The 24,175-nt window shown below is 44.5% G+C and overlaps 1 protein-coding gene across 4 annotated transcripts in view; it reads left to right on the top strand.

Annotated features, from left to right (window-relative positions):
* The window catches only part of LOC139538730 (B-cell CLL/lymphoma 9 protein-like), a 64,538-nt gene that overhangs the window by 34,273 nt on the left and 6,090 nt on the right, over positions 1 to 24,175 (top strand). For all 4 annotated transcript variants that reach the window (XR_011667792.1, XM_071341120.1, XM_071341119.1 and 1 more), the window contains exons 3-8: positions 1,282 to 1,354; positions 11,319 to 11,780; positions 15,508 to 15,854; positions 16,350 to 16,457; positions 16,563 to 16,749; positions 23,648 to 23,747. Coding sequence is in view for 3 of the 4 variants with exons in the window: in XM_071341120.1 (XP_071197221.1) it covers positions 11,482 to 11,780; positions 15,508 to 15,854; positions 16,350 to 16,457; positions 16,563 to 16,749; positions 23,648 to 23,747 (1,041 nt within the window). In the remaining variant the exon portion in view is untranslated. The remainder of the gene's footprint in view (positions 1 to 1,281; positions 1,355 to 11,318; positions 11,781 to 15,507; positions 15,855 to 16,349; positions 16,458 to 16,562; positions 16,750 to 23,647; positions 23,748 to 24,175) is intronic.

Here is a 24,175-nt window from a genome sequence, read left to right as displayed (position 1 = left end):
CCACAGTGCTAATGTTGGCCTAGAGAAGAGAAGGTTGTGTGTGTGAATTTGTGATCATCTAAGATAATAATTACTTGCACAAATATGACCTCTACACCATTTATTGTATACGTTTGGTCAGTAGGACCTTATTGGAGACGTGTATGTGCAGTATGTAATGTGTGTGAGACACCAGCCAGACAGGCCACATTGCATGTTCTGTTTCTGAGCTCAGCTAAATCTGCTCTCTGTCCCCATGCGCCTCCCATTCCCCAGGATCACTAATCAATTACATGGTCTCTCTTTCAGGCATTACTACATGCTCCTGCTGCTCACCAGAAAAGGATTGGGTGGAGGGGAGGTGTACAGTATAGAAGTGGACCACATAAATTTAACATCACCATATCCAGCTGTACGACAAACCATCATAAATGTTTACATGATAGACTGGAATGTTTATATGTGTGTAATGCACCAACACATTTTATTTTGTTGTTTTTGCACATCAAATGGCAATATTTTTTAATATTTGCATTGCGCTATTTCAATGTTGCCAACGTTTAGCCGGGCCTACCCGGTTCCTTGGGAGTAGAGAGGAGTGTGTGTTCCCTCTGTCTGTCTCTGTGGGGCACAGGGCCTCCAAAGGCTCCCTTCGACTGTTCCCACAATGCTTTGAGCCGCAGGGAGTCCTCACGGCATGAGCTATGGAGGAATGTGGCCGAGTGTGGGAGCGACCTGAGGGATGGAAGGAGAACATGGCTGAGGGAGGGGAAAGGGGGGGAGGAGACAGGAGCTAGTGTGTTGAAAGCACTGGAGTTGCAGTCGGAAATATCAAATCAATATCTCTCCACCTATAGTACCTACTCCATGAATAAACAAAGAATGTTAAGGATTATACTTCAGTCTGTTATCAACTTCTGTGTGTGTGTGTGTGTGTGTGTGTGTGTGTGTGTGTGTGTACCAGTATTTGAGATGGATATAACTGTGTGTGTGTGTGTTAAGGAAAGTGATAGTGTGTGAGTTGCTGTATCTTAGTGTGTGCTTTGTATTATCATATGTTACTAATTATATTACACCCTCAAACAGAAACAGAGAGGGGTGTGAGTGAGGTAGAGAGGGATAATGTGTGATGAAGTGTGTGAGCCAGAGATCAGAGCAGCAGACGAGCTGCTGAGTGCCAGTCCTGCTGCCCGCTTGGCTGACACACACACATGGCACCGTGCCCAGGCTCAGACAGCAGATGTGTCAGTCGTGAGTCAGCTGTGTGTCTCGTGTAACCTTTTCTGTCTCTTCTGCCTGCAGGTTTTGGAGTAACACACGTTTCTCTTCCCGGTGCAGGGATGGCCACATCTATATCATGACAATGATGGACATGGTGAGTGATGTGATCATAGTCATGTCCTAAACATGACATTACAGCGTAACAGTGGGGAGGAGAGTGAGGGCCCTGGATGCTGGTGTGCATCACTACAGCAAGTCTTTCTTTATAAGAGGCCATTACTAGCTAGATCTGTTGAGTTTAATATGGTTAGAGACAGGCACATTGATGGGTAAAGCGATAGAGACGGAGAGAGAGAGAAAGACGCGTGTGTGTGTGTGCTAAAGCCGATGATAATGTGTGAGTTAAGTATGCGGAACAGTCGAAGAGTTCACTGTAAACATTTGACATGGCTCACATTCACAAGGAACAAGATCTCACTCATAACTGTGTGTGTGCGTATGAATGTGTTTGTGTATGTACAGGTAACTGCCAAAATAAAGGAAACACCAACATTAAGGGTCTTAATAGGGTGTTGGGTCACCACGAGCCAGAACAGCTTCAATGCACCTCAGCATAGATTCTACAAGTGTCTGAAACTCTATTGGAGGGATGTGACACTATTCTTCCACAAGAAATTCCATCATTTGGTGCTTTGTTGATGGTGGTCTCAGAATCTCCCAAAAGTGTTCAATTGGGTTGAGATCTGGTGACTGAGACGGCCATGGCATATGGTCTACATTGGTTTGATGAGCATGATAACATTCAGTGACCACCCTTTCCCCTGTGGATGGGGGGCATTGTATTTATATGTGGGCAAATCCCTGGTAGCTAAAATAATGGCCTACCCAGCATTTTTATTCGGTACGTGCTATCCGGGGTCCTTTGGACATCCCCTACCCCATTGAAATGGTTAAGGTTAGGGACTTCCCAAAGATCCTGATAGCACTAACCATTTTTATACTTGACCCTAAGCATGATGGGATGTTACTTGCTTAATTAACCCAGGAACCACACCTGTGTGGAAGAACCGGCTTTCAATATACTTTGTATCCCTCATTTACTCAAGTGTTTCCATTATTTTAACAGTTACCTGTATGTCACAAACCTCTCCCTTGGCGTCACAGCGCTATATTTAGCCGTTACCCTGAGTTCCAAGAATTCTGTGCGTTCCGTGTGTGTTATCTCCAGGGCGTGTTGTCTGTCTGGCACCGGGTACAGGAAGTCACCTAAACAGGTGAGATCCCAGGTGTCAGCTGTCAGCCAATCAGAGCAGGAAGAGAAAGGCATCCCCCTGTCTCAGACATGTTGGTTGGAAGGACTAGTGAAATGAACTGGGAGCTGCATAGTGTACAGATGAATGTTCCCTCTGCTATCGCCTGTGTTCTGTCTGTCAAAGGTATTTTCTGTCTTTATTGTCTCGTGTGTGTACTGACAGTTGAAATTGGAGTGTGTGGGGTGCTATTGCATTGTATGAAATCCAGGCTAGGTTGACACATGCTACATGTAAATATGTTTTCATTTTGCAAGACTGGTGTGTCTAGAATGCCGTTCCAGTGGTTATCCAGGTTTAGCTGTGTGTGTGTGTGTGTGTGTGTGTGTGTGTGTGTGTGTGTGTGTGTGTGTGTGTGTGTGTGTGTGTGTGTGTGTGTGTGTGTGTGTGTGTGTGTGTGTGTGTGTGTGTGTGTGTGTGTGTGTGTGTGAGTGAATCATGGTCTTGCAGAGGAGAGAAAAGCAAGGGAGAGTGTAAACAAATAGTGTTTAAAATGATTTAGAGGGAGAGAGAGCGCGACTGCTCTGTTGCGGCTGAGCTGCGATATTAGATTTGCATAAATGAGGCTGAAACATCTGCAGGCCTTTTACAGCCAGCGGGGCTAAGAAAGGGTAGTTTGTGCGCAAGGCGTGTTGAAAAAAAAAAATGAAAGAAACACCCGCACTTCAAAACCCAAACTTAATTAAGTTGCCTCTTTTTAAATGTGGAAATCACTCTTTATATCTGCGGCTCTTTACCGAAGAAGCACATTTGTTGTTTAACTGATCAGCTAGTTTAATAGAGGGAGAGGAACCTCTCCGATTATCCATTACCGTATACGTGTTTGTTTTGCTGGGGCTGCTCTTTGTGTGTGTGTGTGTATAGATATACTGTATATCTATCTCTATATACTAAAATATAACTTGTAAGGTGCTGGTCCCATGTTTCATGAGCTGAAATAAAAGATCCTAGAAATTTTCTGTGCGCACAAAAAGCTTATTTCTCTCAAAAGTTGGGCACAAATTTGTTTACATCTCTGTTTGTGAGCATATCTCCTTTGCCAAGATAATCCATCCATCTGACAGGTGTGGCATATCAAGAAGCTGATTAAACAGCATGCTCATTACAAAGGTGCTTCCTTGTGCTGGGGACAATAAAAGGCCACTCTAAGATGTGAAAGTTTGTCACACAACACAATGCCACAGATGTCTCAAGTTTTGAGGGAGCATGCAGTTGAAACGCTGACTACATGAATGTCAACCAGAGCTGTTGCCAGATAATTTAATGTTAATTTCTCTACCATATGCTGCCTCCAATTTCGTTTTAGAGAATTTTGCAGTACGTCTACCGGCACCACAACCGCAGACCACAGGTAACCACGCCCGCCCAGGACCTCCACATCCGGCTTCTTCACCTGCGGGATCATCTGAGACGAGACAGTTGATGAATCAGTGGGTTTGCACAAATGACATTTATTTGCAAAACTGCCAGAAACCTTCTCAGGGAAGCTCATCTGCGTGCTCGTCGTCCTCGCCAGGATCTTGATCCGACTGCAGTTCGACGTCGTAACCGACTTCAGTGGACAAATGCTCACCTTCAATGGCCTCTGGCATGGTGGAGGAGTGTTGTCTTCACGAATTAATTCCAGTTTCAAATGTACCGGGCAGATGGCGTCGTGTGGGCGAGCGGTTTGCTGATGTCAACGTTGTGAACAAAGTGCCCCATGTTGCTGTGGGGTTATGGTTTGGGCAGTCATAAGCTACAAACTACGGACACAATTGCATTTTATCGATGGCAATTTGAATGCACAGAGATACCGTGACGAGATCCTGAGGCCCATTGTCGTGCCATTCATCTGCCACCATCACCTCATGTTTCAGAATATATTGCACAGCTCCTTTTCGCAAGGATCTGTGCACAATTTCTGGAAGCTGAAAATGTCCCAGTTCTTCCATGGCCTGCATACTCACTAAACATGTCACCCATTGTGCATGTTTTGGTCACTACATTTGAGAGAAATAAGCTATTTGTGTATGAAATATTTCTGGGATCTTTTATTTCAGATCATGAAACATAGGACTAACACTTTACATGTGTTGTTTATATCTTTGTTCTGTTTTGTTCTGTATGTACGTAGGCATGCTTATATTCAACAAAAATATAAACACAACAAAATATGCCAAATATCAGTCTAAAAAACAAATAAATCCGATTTGACCGTTTAGACACAAGCCTCATGGCCAATAATCAGATTTGTGGCTTGAAATATCCGATTACATGTGCTTTTTGGCAGGAAGAATAACAGATTCTAATCAGATATGCATTTTTTTTTTTTTTGAGTCACTTCAAACTGCCAGTGTGAACATGGCTTTAGTGGTTGCTTGTGTGTGTGTTGGGTGGTGGGTGCTGCGTGTTTGTTCTGTGTGATAGGAATGTCAGCAAGCGGCCCAATTAGCGTCTCGTTAGTGTGTGATTGGAGGGAGAGGGTGATTGACAGTTCCTGCTGTGTGTGTGTGTGTGTGTGTGTGTGTGTGTGTGTGTGTGTGTGTGTGTGTGTGTGTGTGTGTGTGTTTAAGACTGATGTGAGTATATCTAGCTACAACAGGAAAGACAGAGTGGTTTTGCTATTCTAAGGCTCAGGCAGAACTAATTTCTTTGTAAATACACTAGGTTTTCCTCAGCATACAGTGCCTTGCAAAAGTATTTATCCCCCTTGACGTTTTTCCTATTTTGTTGCATTACCTGTAATTTAAATTGACTTTTATTTGGATGTCATGTAATGGACATATACAAAGCAGTCCAAATTGGTGAAGTGAAATGAAAAAAACAACTTGTTTAAAAAAATTCTAAAAAATGGGAAAGTGGTGCGTGCATATGTATTCAGCCCCTTTGCTATGAAGCCCCTAAATAACATCTGGTGCAACCAATTACCTTCAGAAGTCACATAATTAGTTAGATTGCACACAGGTGGACTTTATTTAAGTGTCACATGATCTATATACACATACATACATACATATACACACACCTGTTCTGAAAGGCCCCAGAGTCTGCAGCACCACCAAGCAAGCGGCACCATGAAGACCAAGGAGCTCTCCGAACAGGTCAGGAACAAAGTTGTGGAGAAGGGTTGGGTTATCCCAAAAAATGTCTGCACCATTAAATCCATTATTTGACGGAATATGGCACCACAACAAACCTGATAAGAGAAGGCCGCCCACCAAAACTCACGGACCAGGCAAGGAAGGCATTAATCAGAGGCAACAAAGAGACCAAAGATAACCCTGAAGGAGCTGCAAATCTCCACAGCGGAGATCGGAGTATCTGTCCATAGGACCACTTTAAGCCGTACACTCCACAGAGTTGGGCTTTACGGAAGAGTGGCCAGAAAAAAGCCATTGCTTAAAGAAAAAAATAAGCAAACACGTTTGGTGTTCGCCAAAAGGCATGTGGTAGACTCCCCAAACATATGGAAGAAGGTACTCTGGTCAGATGAGACTAAAATGGAGCTTTTTGGCCATCAAGGAAAACGCTATGTCTGGCACAAACCCACCACCTCTCATCACCCCGAGAACACCATCCCCACAATGAAGCATGGTGGTGGCAGAATCATGCTGTGGGGATGTTTTTCATCGGCGGGGCTGGGAAACTGGTCAGAATTGAAGGAATGATGGATGGCGCTAAATACAGGGAAATTCTTGAGGGAAACCTGTTTATCTTCCCCTTGAAACTGGGACTGAGATTCACCTTCCAGCAGCACAATAACCCTAAGCATACTGCTAAAGCTACACTCGAGTGGTTTAAGGGGAAAGATTTAAATGTCTTGGAATGGCCTAGTCAAAGCCCAGACCTCAATCCAATTTGAGAATCTGTGGTATGACTTAAAGATTGCTGTACACCAGCGGAACCCATCCAACTTGAAGGAGCTGGAGAATTTTTGCCTTGAAGAATGGGCAAAAATCCCAGTGGCTAGATGTGCCGAGCTTATAGAGAACCCCCAAGAGACTTGTAGCTGTAATTGCTGCAAAAGGTGTCTCTACAAACTATTGGCTTTGGGGGGTTAATAGTTATGCACACTCAAGTATTATATATATTTTTGTCTAATTTCTTGTTTGTTTCACAATAAATAAAAAAAATTGTGTCTTCAAAGTGGTAGGCATGTTGTGTAAATCAAATGATGCAACCTTTAATTCCAGGTTGTAAGGCAACAAAATAGGAAAATTGCCAATGGGTGTGAATACTTTCGCAAGCCACTGTATACAGTGCCTTCAGAAAGTATTCATACCTCTTGACTTATTCCATAGGCCCACCCACTGGGGAGCCAGGCCCGGCCAATCACATTTAGTTTTCCCCCACTAAAGTGCTTTATTACAGACATAAATACTCCTCAGTTATATCAGATGTCCCCGGTGGCTGGTCTCAGACCATTCCGCAGGTGAAGAAGCCGGATGTGGAGGTCCTGGGCTGGCGTGGTTACACGTGGTCTGTGGTTGTGAGGCTGGTTGGACGTGCTACCAAATTCTCTAAAATGACGTTGAGGCGGCATATGGTAGAGAAATGAACTTGAAGTTATCTTAACAACTCTGGTGGACATTCCTGTAGTCATGTCGATTGCACGCTCCCACAACTTGGGACATCTGTGGCATTGTGGTGTTTGACAAAACTGCACATTTTAGGGTGGCCTTTTATTGTCCCCAGCACAAGGTTGCACGCAACATTTGAGAGAAATAAACTCTTTGTGCATATGGAACATTTCTGGGATCTTTTATTTCAGCGCATGAAACATGGGACCAACACTTTACATGTTGCATTTTATATTTTTGTTCAGTAGACAATATTTGCCCATTATTCTTAAAAAAATTCTTCAAGCTCTGTCAAGTTGATCATTGCTAGACAGCCATTTTTAAGTCTTGTCATAGATTTTCAAGACGATTTCAAAACTGTAACTAGTCCACTCGGGAACATTCAATGTCGTCTTGGTATGCGACTCCAGTGTAGATTTAGCCTTGTGTTTTAAGTTATTGTTTTTGTCCTGCTGAAAGGTGAATTCGTCTCCCAGTGTCTGTTGGAAAGCAGAGTGAACCAGGGTTTCCTCTAGGATTTTGCCTGTGCTTATAGCTGTATTCCGTTTATTTTTATCCCCAAAAACTATCTAGTCATTGCCGATGACAAGCATACCCATAACATGATGCAGACAGCACAATGTTTGAAAATATGAAGTGGTACTCAGTTGATGGTTTGGATTTGCCCCAAACAATGCTTTGTATTCAGGACAAAAAGTTAATTTCTTTGCCGCATTTTTGCAGTATTACTTAAGTGCCTCGTTGCAAGCAGGATGCATGTTTTGAAATATTTGTATTCTGTACAGGCTTTCTTCTTTTCACTTTGTCATTTTAGGTTAGTACTGTGAAGTAACTACAATGTTGATCCATCCTCAGTTTTATATACACTGCTCAAAAAAATAAAGGGAACAATAAAATAACACATCCTAGATATGAATGAAATATTGTTATTAAATACTTTTTTCTTTACATAGTTGAATGTGCTGACAACAAAATCACACAAAAATTATCAATGGAAATCAAATGTATCAACCCATGGAGGTCTGGATTTGGAGTCACACTCAAAATTAAAGTGGAAAACCACACTACAGGCTGATCCAACTTTGATGTAATGTCCTTAAAACAAGTCAAAATGAGGCTCAGTAGTGTGCGTGGCCTCCACGTGCCTGTATGACCTCCCTACAACGCCTGGGCATGCTCCTGATGAGGTGGCGGATGGTCTCCTGAGGGATCTCCTCCCAGACCTGGACTAAAGCATCCGCCAACTCCTGGACAGTCTGTGGTGCAACGTGGCGTTGGTGGATGGAGCGAGACATGATGTCCCAGATGTGCTCAATTGGATTCAGGTCTGGGGAACGGGCAGGCCAGTCCATAGCATCAATGCCTTCCTCTTGCAGGAACTGCTGACACACTCCAGCCACATGAGGTATAGCATTGTCTTGCATTAGGAGGAACCCAGGGCCAACCGCACCAGCATATGGTCTCACAAGGGGTCTGAGGATCTCATCTCGGTACCTAATGGCAGTCAGGCTACCTCTGGCGAGCACATGGAGGGCTGTGCGGCCCCCCAAAGAAATGCCACCCCACACCATGACTGACCCACCGCCAAACCGGTCATGCTGGAGGATGTTGCAGGCAGCAGAAATTTCTCCACGGCGTCTCCAGACTCTGTCACATGTGCTCAGTGTGAACCTGCTTTCATCTGTGAAGAGCACAGGGCGCCAGTGGCGAATTTGCCAATCTTGGTGTTCTCTGGCAAATGCCAAACGTCCTGCACGGTGTTGGGCTGTAAGCACAACCCCCACCTGTGGACGTCGGGCCCTCATACCACCCTCATGGAGTCTGTTTCTGACCGTTTGAGCAGACACATGCACATTTGTGGCCTGCTGGAGGTCATTTTGCAGGGCTCTGGCAGTGCTCCTCCTGCTCCTCCTTGCACAAAGGCGGAGGTAGTGGTCCTGCTGCTGGGTTGTTGTCCTCCTACGGCCTCCTACACGTCTCCTGATGTACTGGCCTGTCTCCTGGTAGCGCCTCCATGCTCTGGACACTACGCTGACAGACACAGCAAACCTTCTTGCCACAGCTCGCATTGATGTGCCATCCTGGATGAGCTGCACTACCTGAGCCACTTGTGTGCGTTGTAGACTCCGTCTCATGCTACCACTAGAGTGAAAGCACCGCCAGCATTCAAAAGTGACCAAAACATCAGCCAGGAAGCATAGGAACTGAGAAGTGGTCTGTGGTCACCACCTGCAGAACCACTCCTTTATTGGGGGTGTCTTGCTAATTGCCTATAATTTCCACCTGTTGTCTATTCCATTTGCACAACAGCATGTGAAATTTATTGTCAATCAGTGTTGCTTCCTAAGTGGACCGTTTGATTTCACAGAAGTGTGATTGACTTGGAGTTACATTGTGTTGTTTAAGTGTTCCCTTTATTTTTTTGAGCAGTGTATATAGTTCTATATAGTTTTATATATACAGTGGGGAGAACAAGTATTTGATACACTGCCGATTTTGCAGGTTTTCCTACTTACAAAGCATGTAGAGGTCTGTAATTTTTTATCATAGGTACACTTCAACTGTGAGAGATGGAATCTAAAACAAAAATCCAGAAAATCACATTGTATAATTTTTAAGTAATTCATTTGCATTTTATTGCATGACATAAGTATTTGATCACCTACCAACCAGTAAGAATTCCGGCTCTCACAGACCTGTTAGTTTTTCTTTAAGAAGCCCTCCTGTTCTCCACTCATTACCTGTATTAACTGCACCTGTTTGAACTTGTTACCTGTATAAAAGACACCTGTCCACACACTCAATCAAACAGACTCCAACCTCTCCACAATGGCCAAGACCAGAGAGCTGTGTAAGGACATCAGGGATAAAATTGTAGACCTGCACAAGGCTGGGATGGGCTACAGGACAATAGGCAAGCAGCTTGGTGAGATGGCAACAACTGTTGGCGCAATTATTAGAAAATGGAAGAAGTTCAAGATGACGGTCAATCACCCTCGGTCTGGGGCTCCATGCAAGATCTCACCTCGTGGGGCATCAATGATCATGAGGAAGGTGAGGGATCAGCCCAGAACTACACGGCAGGACCTGGTCAATGACCTGAAGAGAGCTGGGACCAGTCTCAAAGAAAACCATTAGTAACACACTACGCCGTCATGGATTAAAATCCTGCAGTGCACGCAAGGTCCCCCTGCTCAAGCCAGCGCATGTCCAGGCCCGTCTGAAGTTGCCAATGACCATCTGGATGATCCAGAGGAGGAATGGGAGAAGGTGGTCATGTGGTCTGATGAGACAAAATAGAGCTTTTTGGTCTAAACTCCACTCGCCGTGTTTGGAGGAAGAAGAAGGATGAGTACAACCCCAAGAACAAGTCTTTGTGGTTGAATTTTTGCTTGAAATTCACAACTCGATTGAGGGACCGTATAATTATCTGTATGTGTGGGGTAGTCATTCAAAAATCATGTTAACCACTATTACCACAACTTGTTATGCAATATGTTAAGAACATTTTTACTCTTGAACTTATTTAGGCTTGCCATAACAAATGGATTGAAGCTGTAACAACTAAATGTGGAAAAGTAAAATGGTGTGAATACTTTCTGAAAGCATTGTCGGTCTCTCTGTCCCTATGGAGTTGTCTCTCGCTGTACACACACACAACCCTGTACAGTAGTGTATAGTTAGCCCATGTAGGAGCAGCTAACAGTGTGAGATTGTCTGTTATTTCCAGTCCCAGCAGTGCTCTCTCTCTCTCGTTCTCTCTCTCTTTCTCTGGAGCCGGTTACAGTATGAGTGTTTTGGAGGTGTTCCTAAATATTTGTGGGATGACAGTGTGATCTGACTGTCCTGCTCACTGGATTCTCATGTCATTACCAGAGGGGGATAAAACACACACACACACACTGCTGCAACAGAATGCATACGCACTCACAGGCACACACACACTGCTGCAACATAGAATGCATACGCAAACACACACGCACGCATGCGCACAGTGTAAGAACCTGTGTGGGCTCTGTGGTCAATAGGAATCCAGGCAGTCATAATTGAGAGCTCAGTCAGTGTAGCTTTCATTAGTATTCTGTGTTTCCCCCAGTCAACCACATTCAGGGACTCCCACTACTTCTACCAGAGAGGATGATACACAACATAATTATTTTCAAATGTGATAACCAATGACCATGTAACAGCAATGACAATTGTTGTAAAGATGTCCTTACATTTGTCTTCTGTCTTCTCTCCACAGAGTGCCCAAGGGCCGTGAGAGCCCCTTGGAAACTTCATGCACAAACCCACTTTCTTCCTCACACAGAAACACACACTCTCTCTGACACACACACAGTCTTATTGACACACACACACACACACACACACACACACACACACACACACACACACACACACAGAGTATGTTGGAGGTCCAGGAGGAAAGGCCTGCCACAGCAGGAGGAACGGCAGTGACACACTTCAGCAAGAAAGAGCGAGGGAAGAAGGAACGAGAGGAGGCCAAGGACAGCCGGGGGAATCTTGGGATTATCGGGAACAGTATTCCAGGTTCGGGTGGCCGAGGGAACGGCAGAGGGAAAGCCCCTCACACACACACAGGCAGCCCCCAGCAGCTCATCACCCCACCCTGCTCTGTGGTGCTGGGAGCCCCCTCCATTCATCACAACAGACTGAAGAACTCCCCATCCACCAACACACAGAGGTGAGGGAGAGAGAGTGTATGTGTGTCTGTCTGTGTAAAGTAGTAGTAGTAAAAGTGGTGTGTGTGTGTGTCCTGGGGTCAGGGAGTACACGGTGTTTGGATCTTCTCTCTGCTGACTCATGTTTCTGGAGCCACTGGAAATCAGCATCTGCCCTGCCAAACGCCTGCCATCCCTCTCTCTCTCTCGCTCTCTTGCTCAGCTGTGTGTGTCAGTAGGGTGTGGTATGGGGCTGTCCCTGCCAGTTGGAAGTGTCCTGTTCTCCTGAGCTGTACTTTTCTCATGGCCACTGAGAAGCAGCCGCCCTGATCCTCCTCTCCGCCAGATTATGGTCTGTGTCTCTGGCCTACGGTTGTGAAGAACTGCCCCTGTCAGTTGTACATGGTTGTGATCCGAGCCAAATATAATACTCTGGCAGACATTATTCCTACCTCACTATTGGCCAGTGAGAAAATGGTGTGTGTTTCCCTTCCCTCGGGCTGTCTGTACTGTGCCTATACTTGCCTATACCAACTGTGATCTACAAGACATTCCTAGTCAATCACCAAATATTTATCTCAAACAATAAAGCCTTGCGTTCCTTTTTTTCATCTTGTGCTGTTGGCAGTAGGTGTACCCGATTCAGCTGCCCTGCGCGCCGGGTTGGCGTTTCATGTGTCTGAAGCTGCAAACTCTGCCTTCCCAGGGGGGCCCGGAGAACAAATCAAGTGCATTATAGGCCTACCTCTGGCCAATCGGGTGGCTCAGATAGCTGGGTCTGCAGTAATGTAGCAGGCATAAAAGAAAGTTACAGCAAGGTTGATACTGTAAGCTTTTAAAACCCTGACTAGAGAGAGACGGTCAACAAATACAACAAAATGGTGGTTTTATGAGGGAGTTCATGTGTAAGTTCTTACTCAGCATTGTCAACACTTTGTATTCCACACTTTTATAAGCCATACAATGCGGGTTCTTCCTGCTTGCGCTACAACAAGCACTGCAGCTGTACAGCCTACCTCAAATGTTGAAAATATATATATATTGATATAGATTTTTTTAATTAAAAAAGATATAGATTTTTTTTATTATTAAAAAAAATTGGTCAGAACAACAATGTATTGGCAGGGCAATTCAAGCAAAGCCAATATGCGGTGATAATGTATTGGGCCTATAGCTTACTGCACAAACCTTATTGCTACAGTACTGTTTTTAATTGGTTAATGTTGCATAGGATTAGTCTTGACTCAAAAGTTTGGTCACCAAACTGGTCTAACTGTAGGTTAACTGTAGGCTAACTGTAGGTCTAACTGTAGGTATTAGCTGATGATGTATGTACAGTACAGCACTGTGGTTAGTAGCTATAATGATGGATCATGGTAGGTTGGGGGATTTCCCACAGCGTAAGTCTTGAACACAGTAGGCCTACTGTTTTTAGTCTGTTTTTCAAATAGGGTGCCTCCATACAAATAGAGCTGCTGAAGGAGTGTGTGAGTTTATGTATTAGTCTGTACACATGTTAGGGTGTGTGTGTGTGTGATTCACTACTCTGGCAGTCTCCTCCCGGCAATGGAAAGAGCGGAGTGAGGAAAGAGGTAGGGGGAGATGGGGAAGGGTTGATGGGACAAGAGGTCAGTCTGGTCCACTCCCAGCCAGCCGTCTGACTCTCTGGCCTCTTTTCCAACTGAGACTCCTCAGTCAGGAGTCTGTTCACTGGGAACTCATTAACTCTAGCGCCAGGCTCTGGCCTGTTTCCCCTCTGTGTCCCTGGTTGTGTCAAGTGTTTTCCATGTACTCACTAAATTGATGCCGCCACACAACAACAAAAAAGGAACATAAAAATATTTCTGCCAAGATTAACTTTGAAGATGCTATAACTGTCCACATTTACTTTTCCTCTGTCAACAAGACCAGTAAAGAACAGCAACATCAGACAACCCCATAGTAGAATGGCTTTAACGGGAGGTGCATTCAAGTTGCGGGTGCCACAGGGAGAGAAACATGCATTCTGATAATCAGTCAATGTTCAACATTTCTTAATGTAATTGCACGCATGGAACCATTAAAAAAGGCAATTACAACTAGAGTTTGTAGCATGGTTTAGGAACAACTGCACAACAACTCTTAACGGGGCAATGGTGTCTTGAAAGGGAAATTACATACTTTATAATTTAAACAGTTTTTCACGGTTGAATAATAATTCATGCTTATTCAAAATAATTGTAAATATTAATAACAATTAGGATGTTGTGTCAAATGTAAAGTTGTTCTCTAAAAGTCTGACTTTAAAAACTCAAAATAAAATAATTTTATTTGGAATCATTTTGGAATAGAATGTCCTTTTTAAAAGTCACCAGAACTGTACTTCTCACAGTCCTTGTACAGAAGCAACCCCTATCTCCCCACCTTTTTTCCGCGACCTTTGCCACCACTGCTTTTCTAGGGGAACAAGTCGTGGTGGGGAAGTAGGAGAACTAACAGAGACTGTGGGAGAATCTTAATTGCATACTCCTCTCGTTGCCTTCTTCTCAAAACCCATCGGAGGAGAAGATCAGAGGGGAGGGACCTTTGACCTGTGTTTTGAGAAGGAGGTGAGGAGAGAGGATTGCCTGGCTACCCACACTCCTTGCTCCGGCCAAACCCTATGCCACGCCCACATACGTTAGTTTCTTCTCTGCAATGAGTCTGGATCGGAGTACCTGTCTGACCCTTCAGCGACTGCGAACACATTCGGGGCCTTCTAATTGGTTCAGAAACCAATAGGTTGAGCTAGAATACACATGGGTTAAGCGGCTGTTTGAAAATTGGTCATTGGCTTTGATGCTCAGATTGGTTAGACCAGTGGTCACCAACCTTTTGAGTGAAGATCACTTTCTGAGTCAAAATGCAAGCCGAGATCTACAGCCAAGATTTTTATAATTAGTGAGAGGAGAAGAGATGTGAGGAGTGATTGCAGTCTGACTAGCGACAGGAGAAGGGATGTGAGGAGTGATTGCAGTCTGACTAGCGACAGGAGAAGGGATGTGAGGAGTGATTGCAGTCTGACTAGCGACAGGAGAAGGGATGTGAGGAGTGATTGCAGTCTGACTAGAGACAGGAGAAGGGATGTGAGGAGTGATTGCAGTCTGACTAGAGACAGGAGAAGGGACGTGAGGAGTGATTGCAGTCTGACTAGAGACAGGAGAAGGGACGTGAGGAGTGATTGCAGTCTGACTAGAGACAGGAGAAGGGACGTGAGGAGTGATTGCAGTCTGACTAGAGACAGGAGAAGGGACGTGAGGAGTGATTGCAGTCTGACTAGAGACAGGAGAAGGGACGTGAGGAGTGATTGCAGTCTGACTAGAGAGAGGAGAAGGGACGTGAGGAGTGATTGCAGTCTGACTAGAGAGAGGAGAAGGGACGTGAGGAGTATGCAATTGAGATTCTCCCTGAGTGTACTACTTGGGGAGCCATACTTGTTGCGGCATTCACACACACGTACACACAGAGTGTGAGATATGCACTTGATTCTCCTGGAATGTCATAACCCAAGTCTCCAGTAATTCTTCTTCATCAGTCTAAGTAAAGTTGTCTTGCCTAACCATGACCAGGTCAATAGATTTTTTTATATCAATGAGACTACCTGGATAAATGTTTTTTTCCACTGTCTCACTATGAAAGAGTGCATGAAGTACATTTTGCTTCAGTTTATTTATGTACAGTTGATAAGCACTTCTTCTCTCTCTCCCTCCTCCTCATCTCTCCCTCTCTCAGTCCTAAACCCAAGCCAGAAGTCATGGTGCGCTCCCCTCCCGTCATGTCTCCCTCCGGTGGTGCCGCCCAAATGGACTCCAAACTGCCCAATCAGAGCAAACCAGGAAGCGGCGGCAGCCAACTTCAGGCTTCGCCCTGCGACCTCAAGACAGTGGGTGCTAAGGGCTCCCAGCAGGGGGGTGTATTGGGTACGGGTCCAGGGGGCATGGGGGGGCTGAAGAACGGCCAGGGCCTGACCTCTGGGGGACAGGGGTCAAAGGTGAAGGTAAAAAGAGAGAGGAGCACCTCGGTGGAGTCCTACAACGAGCAGCAGCCAGACACAGTCACGCCCACCAGCGACGACAAGGGTGAGTATTACACTGCACTCCAAATAGTATTCAGCTCAAATATGTCAAGTTGAGTACCGGTATACGTAGTGGTATGAAGTAGTGTACTATTTACTGATGACATCCTACTTTCTAAGCTTGCATTTCCATGAAGCTAAAGTGCTTATATATTTCTGCCTCTCTGACACAATAGCTGTTGATGTTAGTGGGCATGCTACGTATCCATTCTGTGTGAACATGTGTTGTGGCTGTGGAAACAGCAGCAGGCCCCTGAAAGCGTGTCATTATGGTCACGCACTCTGCCCTTGATCCACTGCTGTGTCGGTCTCTCCTCTCCTCCTGGGAGTTTGGTGCACAGGACTGCACTTAGAGAAGGGAGGGGAGAGGGGAAAGTGTGTTTGTGTGTGCTATTGACATGGAGAGCTCAGCTCTGACTCTGGTCTGTAGAAACGCATGCACGCACGCACACACATGAAAACACAGCTACACACACACTGACTGTGTGTGTGTAAACAGACAGTAACAGGGTGAAGAGGATGTGTGTGGCTGAGAGGAGGCAGCCCTACAGTGGAGCTGACTGGTGCTCTGGAGGAGAGAGTGATGAGGACGACAAAGGATTCTTCAGTAAGTGTGTGTGTGTGACTTTGTGTTTGTGTGTCTGTCGGTCATCCCCATTTCCACCTGTTACTGAAAACTACAGTACCAATGATCCTATCTGTCCCTCCCCAGACTGTAACTCCAGTGACGTGAAGCCCCAGGACTCCAACTCCCATCCTCCCTCCAACGCCGGACTCAGCCGCTCTTCCACGCCCTCCCACAATCCACTAGGAGGCCAGGGCGCAGCGTCGGAGTCGGCGGGTGGTCAGAAGGCTGGGTCTAAAGTGGTTTATGTCTTCACTACAGAGATGGCCAACAAGTAAGGTCGATCACAGCGAATTAATGTAAATTACACTGCAAAAATATATTTTTCAAGATATTTGATCTTAATCGCCGTATTAATCGTCATATGAAGGTAAAATATCTTGAAATAAGACAAAATTATCTGCCAATGACAGTAGGTCGTTTAGTTTGGTACGAAAAAAACAAGTTAATTATCACTCAATATAAGATATTTAGGCGTGCATAGATTTAACTTTTTGCTAAATGTTCTCCACTCAATGGGCTTTATTCGGTGTGACTGTGCTTTGCTGGTGACACTATCACACCTCCTCCATGCTTCACGGTGGGAACCACACATGCGGAGATCATCCGTTCACCTACTCTGCGTCTCACAAAGAAACTGCGGTTGGAACCAAAAATCTCAAATTTGTACTCATCAGACCAAGGAAGAGATTTCCACCGGTCTAATGTCCAATGTTTGTGTTTCTTGGCCCAAGCAAGTCTCTTCTTGTTATTGGTGTCTTTTAGTAGTGGTTTCTTTGCAGCAATTCGACCATTAAGGCCTGATTCACGCAGTCTCCTTTGATGTTGAGATGTGTCTGTTACTTGAACTCTGTGAAGTACTTATTTGGGCTGCAATTTCTGAGGCTGGTAACTCTAATGAACTTATCCTCTGTGGCAGAGGTAACTCTGGGTCTTCCTTTCCTGTGGCGGACCTCATGAGAGACATTTTCGTCGTAGTGCTTAATGGTTTGAGCGACTGCACTTGAAGAAAGTTCTTGAAATGTTCCGTATGGACTGACCTTCATGTCTTAAAGTAATGATGGACTGTCGTTTCTCTTTGCTTATTTGAGCTGTTCTTGCCAAATAGGTCTGTCTTCTGTATACCACCCCTACCTTGTCACAACACAACTGATTGGCTCCATCGCATTAACCTGTCTAGGACAGGGGTTCCGCTAGCGGCACCCCGTTCCACTAGCGGAACCCCTCGCCAACAGCCAATGAAATAGCAGGGCGCCAAATACAAATCAACAGAAATCTCATAAATCAAATTTCTCAAACATACAAGTATTAGGCACCATTTTAAAGATAAAATTCTCGTTAATCCAGCCACAGTGTCGGATTTAAAAAATGCTTTACAGCGAAATCTCCACAAACGATTATGTTAGGTCACCACCAAGTTACAGAAAAACCCAGCCATTTTTCCGGCCAAAGAGATGAGTCACAAAAAGCACAAATAGAGATAAAATGAATCACTAACCTTTGATGATCTTCATCAGATGACACTCATAGGACTTCATGTTACACAATACATGTATGTTTTGTTCGATGAAGTGCATATTTATATCCAAAAATCTCATTTTACATTGGTGTGTTATGTTCAGTAGTTCAAAAACATACTATGATTTTGCAGAGAGCCACATGAATTCACAGAAATACTCATTATAAATGTTGATGAAAATTCAAGTGTTATGCATGGAACTTTAGATAAACTTCTCCTTAATGCAACCGCTGTGTCAGATTTCAAAAAAACTTTACGGAAAAAGCATAATCTGAGAATGGCGCTCAGAGCCCAAACCAGCCAGAGAAATATCCGCCATGTTGGGTAGTCAACATTAGTCATAAATAGCATTATAAATATTCACTTACATTTGATGATCTTCATCAGAATGCACTCCCAGGAATCGCAGTTCCACAATAAATGCTTGTTTTGTTCGATAATGTCCATCATTTATGTCCAATAGCTTCTTTTGTTAGGGCATTTGGTAAACAAATCCAAAAGCGCGATCTGGTCCATTCGGACAAAACGTTAAAAAAGTTATATTACAGGTCGAACAAACTTGTCAAACTAGGTATAGAATCAATCTTTAGGATGTTTTTATCATAAAAGTTCAATAATGTTCCAACCAGAGATTTCCATTGTCTGTAGAAAAGCAATGGAACGAGAGCTAACTCTCAAGTGAAAGCGCATGACTGAGAACGAGGCTGTAGGCAAACCCCTTAGTCAAACAGCTCCCATCTGGCCCCCCTTCACATGAGAAGCCTGAAACAATGTTCTAAAGACGGTTGACATCTAGTGGAAACCTTAGGAAGTGAAAATTAACCCATATCCCACTGTGTATTCGATAGGGGTGAGTTCAAAAACTACAAACCTCAGATTTCCCACTTCCTGTTTGGATTTCTTCTCAGGCTTTTGCCTGCCATATGAGTTCTGTTATACACACAGACATCATTCAACCAGTTTTAGAAACTTCAGAGTGTTTTCTATCCAATACTACTAATAATATGCATATATTAGCATCTGGGACTGAGTAGGAGGCAGTTCACTCTGGGCACGCTATTCATCCAAAAGTGAAAATGCGATCCCAAACAAGTTAAGGAAAGAAATTCCACAAATTAACTTTTAACAAGGCACACCTGTTAATTGAAATGCATTCCAGGTGACTACCTCATGATGCTGGTTGAGAGAATGCCAAGAGTGTGCAAAACTGTAATTTAAAAAATATATATATTTCACCTTTATTTAACCAGGTAGGCCAGTTGAGAACAAGTTCTCATTTACAACTGCGACCTGGTCAAGATAAAGCAAAGCAGTGCGACACAAACAACAACAGAGTTACACATGGAATAAACAAACGTACAGTCAATAACACAATAGAAAAAAAACTATATACAGTGTGTGCAAATGAGGTAAGATTAGGGAAGTAAGGCAATAAATAGGCCATAGTGGCAAAGAAATTACAATTTAGAAATTAAACACTGGAGTGATAGATGTGCAGAAGATGAATGTGCAAGTAGAGATACTGGGGTGCAAAGGAGAAAAAAAAAAATATGGGGATGAGGTAGTTGGATGGGCTATTTACAGATGAGCTATGTACAGGTGCAATGATCTGTGAGCTGCTCTGACAGCTGATGCTTAAAGTTAGTGAGGGAGATATGAGTCTCCAGCTTCAGTGATTTTTGCAATTCGTTGCAGTCATTGGCAGCAGAGAACTGGAAGGAAAGGCGGCCAAAGGAGGAATTGGCTTTGGGGGGTGACCAGTGAAATATACCTGTTGGAGCGCGTGCTACGGGTGGGTGCTGCTATGGTGACCAGTGAGCTGAGATAAGGTGGGGCTTTACCTAGCAAAGACTTCTATATGACCTGGAGCCAGTGGGTTTTGCGAAGATTATGAAGCGAGGGCCAGCCAACGAGATCATACAGGTCGCAGTGGTGGGTAGTATATGGGGCTTTGGTGACAAAACGGATGGCACTGTGATAGACTGCATCCAATTTTCTGAGTAGAGTGTTGGAGGCTATTTTGTAAATGACATTGCCGAAGTCGAGGATCGGTAGGATAGTCAGTTTTACGAGGGTATGTTTGGCAGCATGAGTGAAGTATACTTTGTTGCGAAATAGGAAACCTATTCTAGATTTAATTTTGGATTGGAGATGCGTAATGTGAGTCTGGAAGGAGAGTTTACAGTCTAACCAGACACCTAAGTATTTGTAGTTGTCCACATATTCTAAGTCAGAACCGTCCAGAGTAGTGATGCTGGACGGGCGGGCAGGTACGGGCAGCGATCGGTTGAAGAGCATGCATTTAGTTTTACTTGCATTTAAGAGCAGTTGGAGGCCACAGAAGGAGAGTTGTATGGCATTGAAGCTCGTCTGGAGGTTAGTTAACACCGTGTCCAAAGAAGGGCCAGAAGTATACAGAATGGTGTCGTCTGCGTAGAGGTGGATCAGAGAATAACCAGCAGCAAGAGCGACATCATTGATGTATACAGAGAAAATAGCTGGCCCGAGAATTGAACCCTCCGATTTGACACACTGAACTCTGTCTGAGAAGTAGTTGGTGAACCAGGCGAGGCAGTCATTTGAGAAACCAAGGCTGTTTAGTCTGCCAATTAGAATGTGGTGATTGACAGAGTTGAAAGCCTTGGCTAGGTCGATGAATACGGCTGCAAAGTATTGTCTTTTATCGATGGCGGTTATGATATCGTTTTGGACCTTGAGCGTGGCTGAGGTGCACCCATGACCAGCTCTGAAACCAGATTGCATAGCGGAGAAGGTACGGTGAGATTCGAAATGGTCGGTGATCTGTTTGTTAACTTGGCTTTCGAAGACCTTAGAAAGGCAGGGTAGGATAGATATAGGTCTGTAACAGTTTGTGTCTAGAGTGTCTTTGGGGATCAATCTGAACCCTCTCTTTGGGGATCTCAGACGATACGAAAGAGGGGTTGAACAGGCTAGTAATAGGGGTTGCAACAATTGCGGCGGATCATTTTAGAAAGAGAGGGTCCAGATTGTCTAGCCCAGCTGATTTGTAGAGGTCCAGATTTTGCAACTCTTTCAGAACATCAGCTATTTGGGTGAAGGAGAAATGGGGGAGGCTTGGGCAAGTTGCTGTGGGGGGTGCAGGGCTGTTGACCGGGGTAGGGGTAGCCAGGTGGAAAGCATGGCCAGCTGTAGTGAGATGCTTATTAAAATTCTGAATTATCGTGGATGTATCGGTGGTGACAGTGTTTCCTAGCCTCAGTGCAGTGGGCAGCTGGGAGGAGGTGCTCTTATTCTCCATGGACTTCAGTGTCCCAGAACCTTTTGGAGTTTGTGCTACAGGATGCAAATTTCTGTTTGAAAAAGCTAGCCTTTGCTTTCCTAACTGCCTGTGTGTATTGGTTCCTAACTTCCCTGAAAAGTTGCATATCGCAGGGGCTCTTCGATGCTAATGCAGTACGCCACAGGATGTTTTTGTGCTGGTCAAGGGCAGTCAGGTTTGGAGTGAACCAAGGGCTATATCGGTTCCTGGTTCTACAGTGATCACTGAGATCCTGGTTTAAGACAGCAGAGGTGTATTTAGAGGGCAGGTTGGTCAGGATGATATCTATGAGGGTGCCCATGTTTATGGATTTGGGGTTGTACCTGGTAGGTTCATTGATAATTTGTGTGAGATTGAGGGCATCTAGCTTAGATTTTAGGACGGCCGGGGTGTTAAGCATGTCCCAGTTTAGGTCATCTAACAGTACGAACTCTGAAGATAGATGGGGGGCAATCAATTCACATATAGTGTCCAGGGCACAGCTGGGGGCACAAGGTGGTCTATAACAAGCGGCAACGGTGAGAGACTTGTTTCTGGAAAGGTGGATTTTTAGAAGAAGAAGCTTGAATTGTTTGGGCACAGGCCTGGATAGTATGACAGAACTCTGCAGGCTATCTCTGCAGTAGATTGCAACTCCGCCCTCTTTGGAAGTTCTATCTTGTCGAAAAATGTTATAGTTAGGGATGGATTTTTGGTGGCCTTCCTTAAACCAGGGTTCAGACATGGCTAGGACATCAGGGTTGGCGGAGTGTGCTAAATCAGTGAATAAAAGGCTTCTAATGTTAACATGCATGAAACCAAGGCTTTCACGGTTACAGAAGTCAACAAATGAGAGCGCCTGGGGAATGGGAGTGGAGCTACGCGCTGCAGGGCCTGGATTAACCTCTACATCACCAGAGGAACAGAGGAGTAGGATAAGGGTACGGCTAAAGGCTATAAGAACTAGTCATCTAGTGCGTTCGGAACAGAGAGTAAAAGGAGCAGGTTTCTGGGCGTGGAAGAATATATTCAAGGCATAATGTACAGACAAGGGTATGGTAGGATGTGAATACAGTGGAGGTAAACCTAGGCATTGAGTGACGATGAGAGAGGTTTTGTCTCTAGAGACATTTAGACCAGGTGAAGTCACTGCATGTGTGGGAGATGGAACAAAAGGGCTAGCTAAGGCATATTGAGCAGGGCTGGAGGCTCTATAGTGAAATAAGACAATAATCACTAACCAGAACAGCAATGGACAAGGCATATTGACATTTGGGAGAGGCATGCATAGCCGAGTGATCATAGGGACCAGTGGGTAGCTAGGCGAGCTGGAGAAACGGCGATTCAGACAGCTAGCGGGCCGGGGCTAGCAGAAGGGCCTTAGGGGGACGTCGCGACGGAAGAGTCTGTTTTAGCCCCCTCGGATGGTTACGTCGGCAGACCAGTCGTGTTGGATTGGCAGGGCTCTGTGTAGGCAGTAAAAGGCTCCAGGCCAATTGGCAAATAGGTATTGTAGCACAAGAAATTGGCTGATGGACAGTCCAATATGCTCTAGACAAGGCAAAGCGTGGCTACTTTGAAGAATCTCAAATATAAAATATATTTTGATTTGTTTAACACTTTTTTTGGTTAGTACATGATTCCATGTGTTATTTCATAGTTTTGATGTCTTCACTATTATTCTACAATGTATAAAATAGAAAAAAATAATGAAAAACCCTTGAATGTGAGTAGGTGTCCAAACTTTTGACTGGTACTTTATATATACTGAACAAAAATATAAACGCAACAATTAATAAGGGATCATAGCTTTCACCTGGTCAGTGTGTCATGGAAAGAGCCGAGATTCCTAATGTTTTGTACACTCAGTGCACACACACACACACACACACACACACACACACACACACACACACACACACACACACACACACACACACACACACACACACACACGGAGGGGCCAGAGAACAATAACCAGTGTGCATAAGCACACCATACTACACATTTCTCTGAGAAAGTAGAGGAGACATCAAATCCAGAAATATTGCTCTCCTCCGAACATGTGAAAGCCTGCAGCTATGCTTTGTTTTCAGTGTGCTTGCCTGAAAGTGTGTGTGTGTTTCAGTTAGCTCAGATTAACACTGTCCTCTGTGTAGGGAATAGGAGATGAAAGATGTGGATGTTAATTGGAAAATCTGTGTAAAGTTGTTTGTTTAGTCTGTCAACCTTGGCATTTCCTTCATGCCCTTGTCTAACACTGCCGTCATTCTGCTGGCACACGTGGACACACACCACGCATGCGCACACACACACACACACACACACACAGACCGCTGACTGATGTGTGACTGTCTGGTTTCTGATCCTCAGGGCAGCCGATGCTGTTTTAACAGGACACTCAGAAAACATAATCAACTTCCACATGAAAAACATCTCCAACAGCAAGGACAAGACCCCCCTCCCACCCCTGGTAAGAACACACACACACACGTACAGTCTTGTATAGCTAACCTAGTGGGGACAATTCAGTCCCCTTAAATTATATTTTCCTTAACCCTAAAACCTAACCTTAACCCTAACCCAGCTCCTATCCCAAATTCTAAGCCTAACACTAATTCTAACCTTAACCCTAAACCCTAAACCGCCTAGAAATAGCATTTGACTTTGTGGGGACTAACAAAATGTCCCCAGTTGGTAAAATGTTGGTTTGTTTACTATTCTTGTGGGGACTTAGTTAAACACGTCCAGTATAGTTAAACACACACACATACACACAATACACAGTGACAAAGGTGATGACCGCAGGTCACTTGGCATACAGTCAGCTTTGATAAAGACTTACAAACCCTCACTTACTCAAGCCTCCTTGTTTTTAATTCCCTCTCTCTTTTTTCCTTT

The sequence above is a fragment of the Salvelinus alpinus genome, chromosome 14 (genome assembly GCF_045679555.1).
Source record: "Salvelinus alpinus chromosome 14, SLU_Salpinus.1, whole genome shotgun sequence".
NCBI classification, from domain to species: Eukaryota; Metazoa; Chordata; class Actinopteri; order Salmoniformes; family Salmonidae; genus Salvelinus; species Salvelinus alpinus.
The sequence above is the reverse complement of the archived record's forward strand: the minus strand, read 5'-3'. Positions and strand labels throughout refer to the sequence as shown.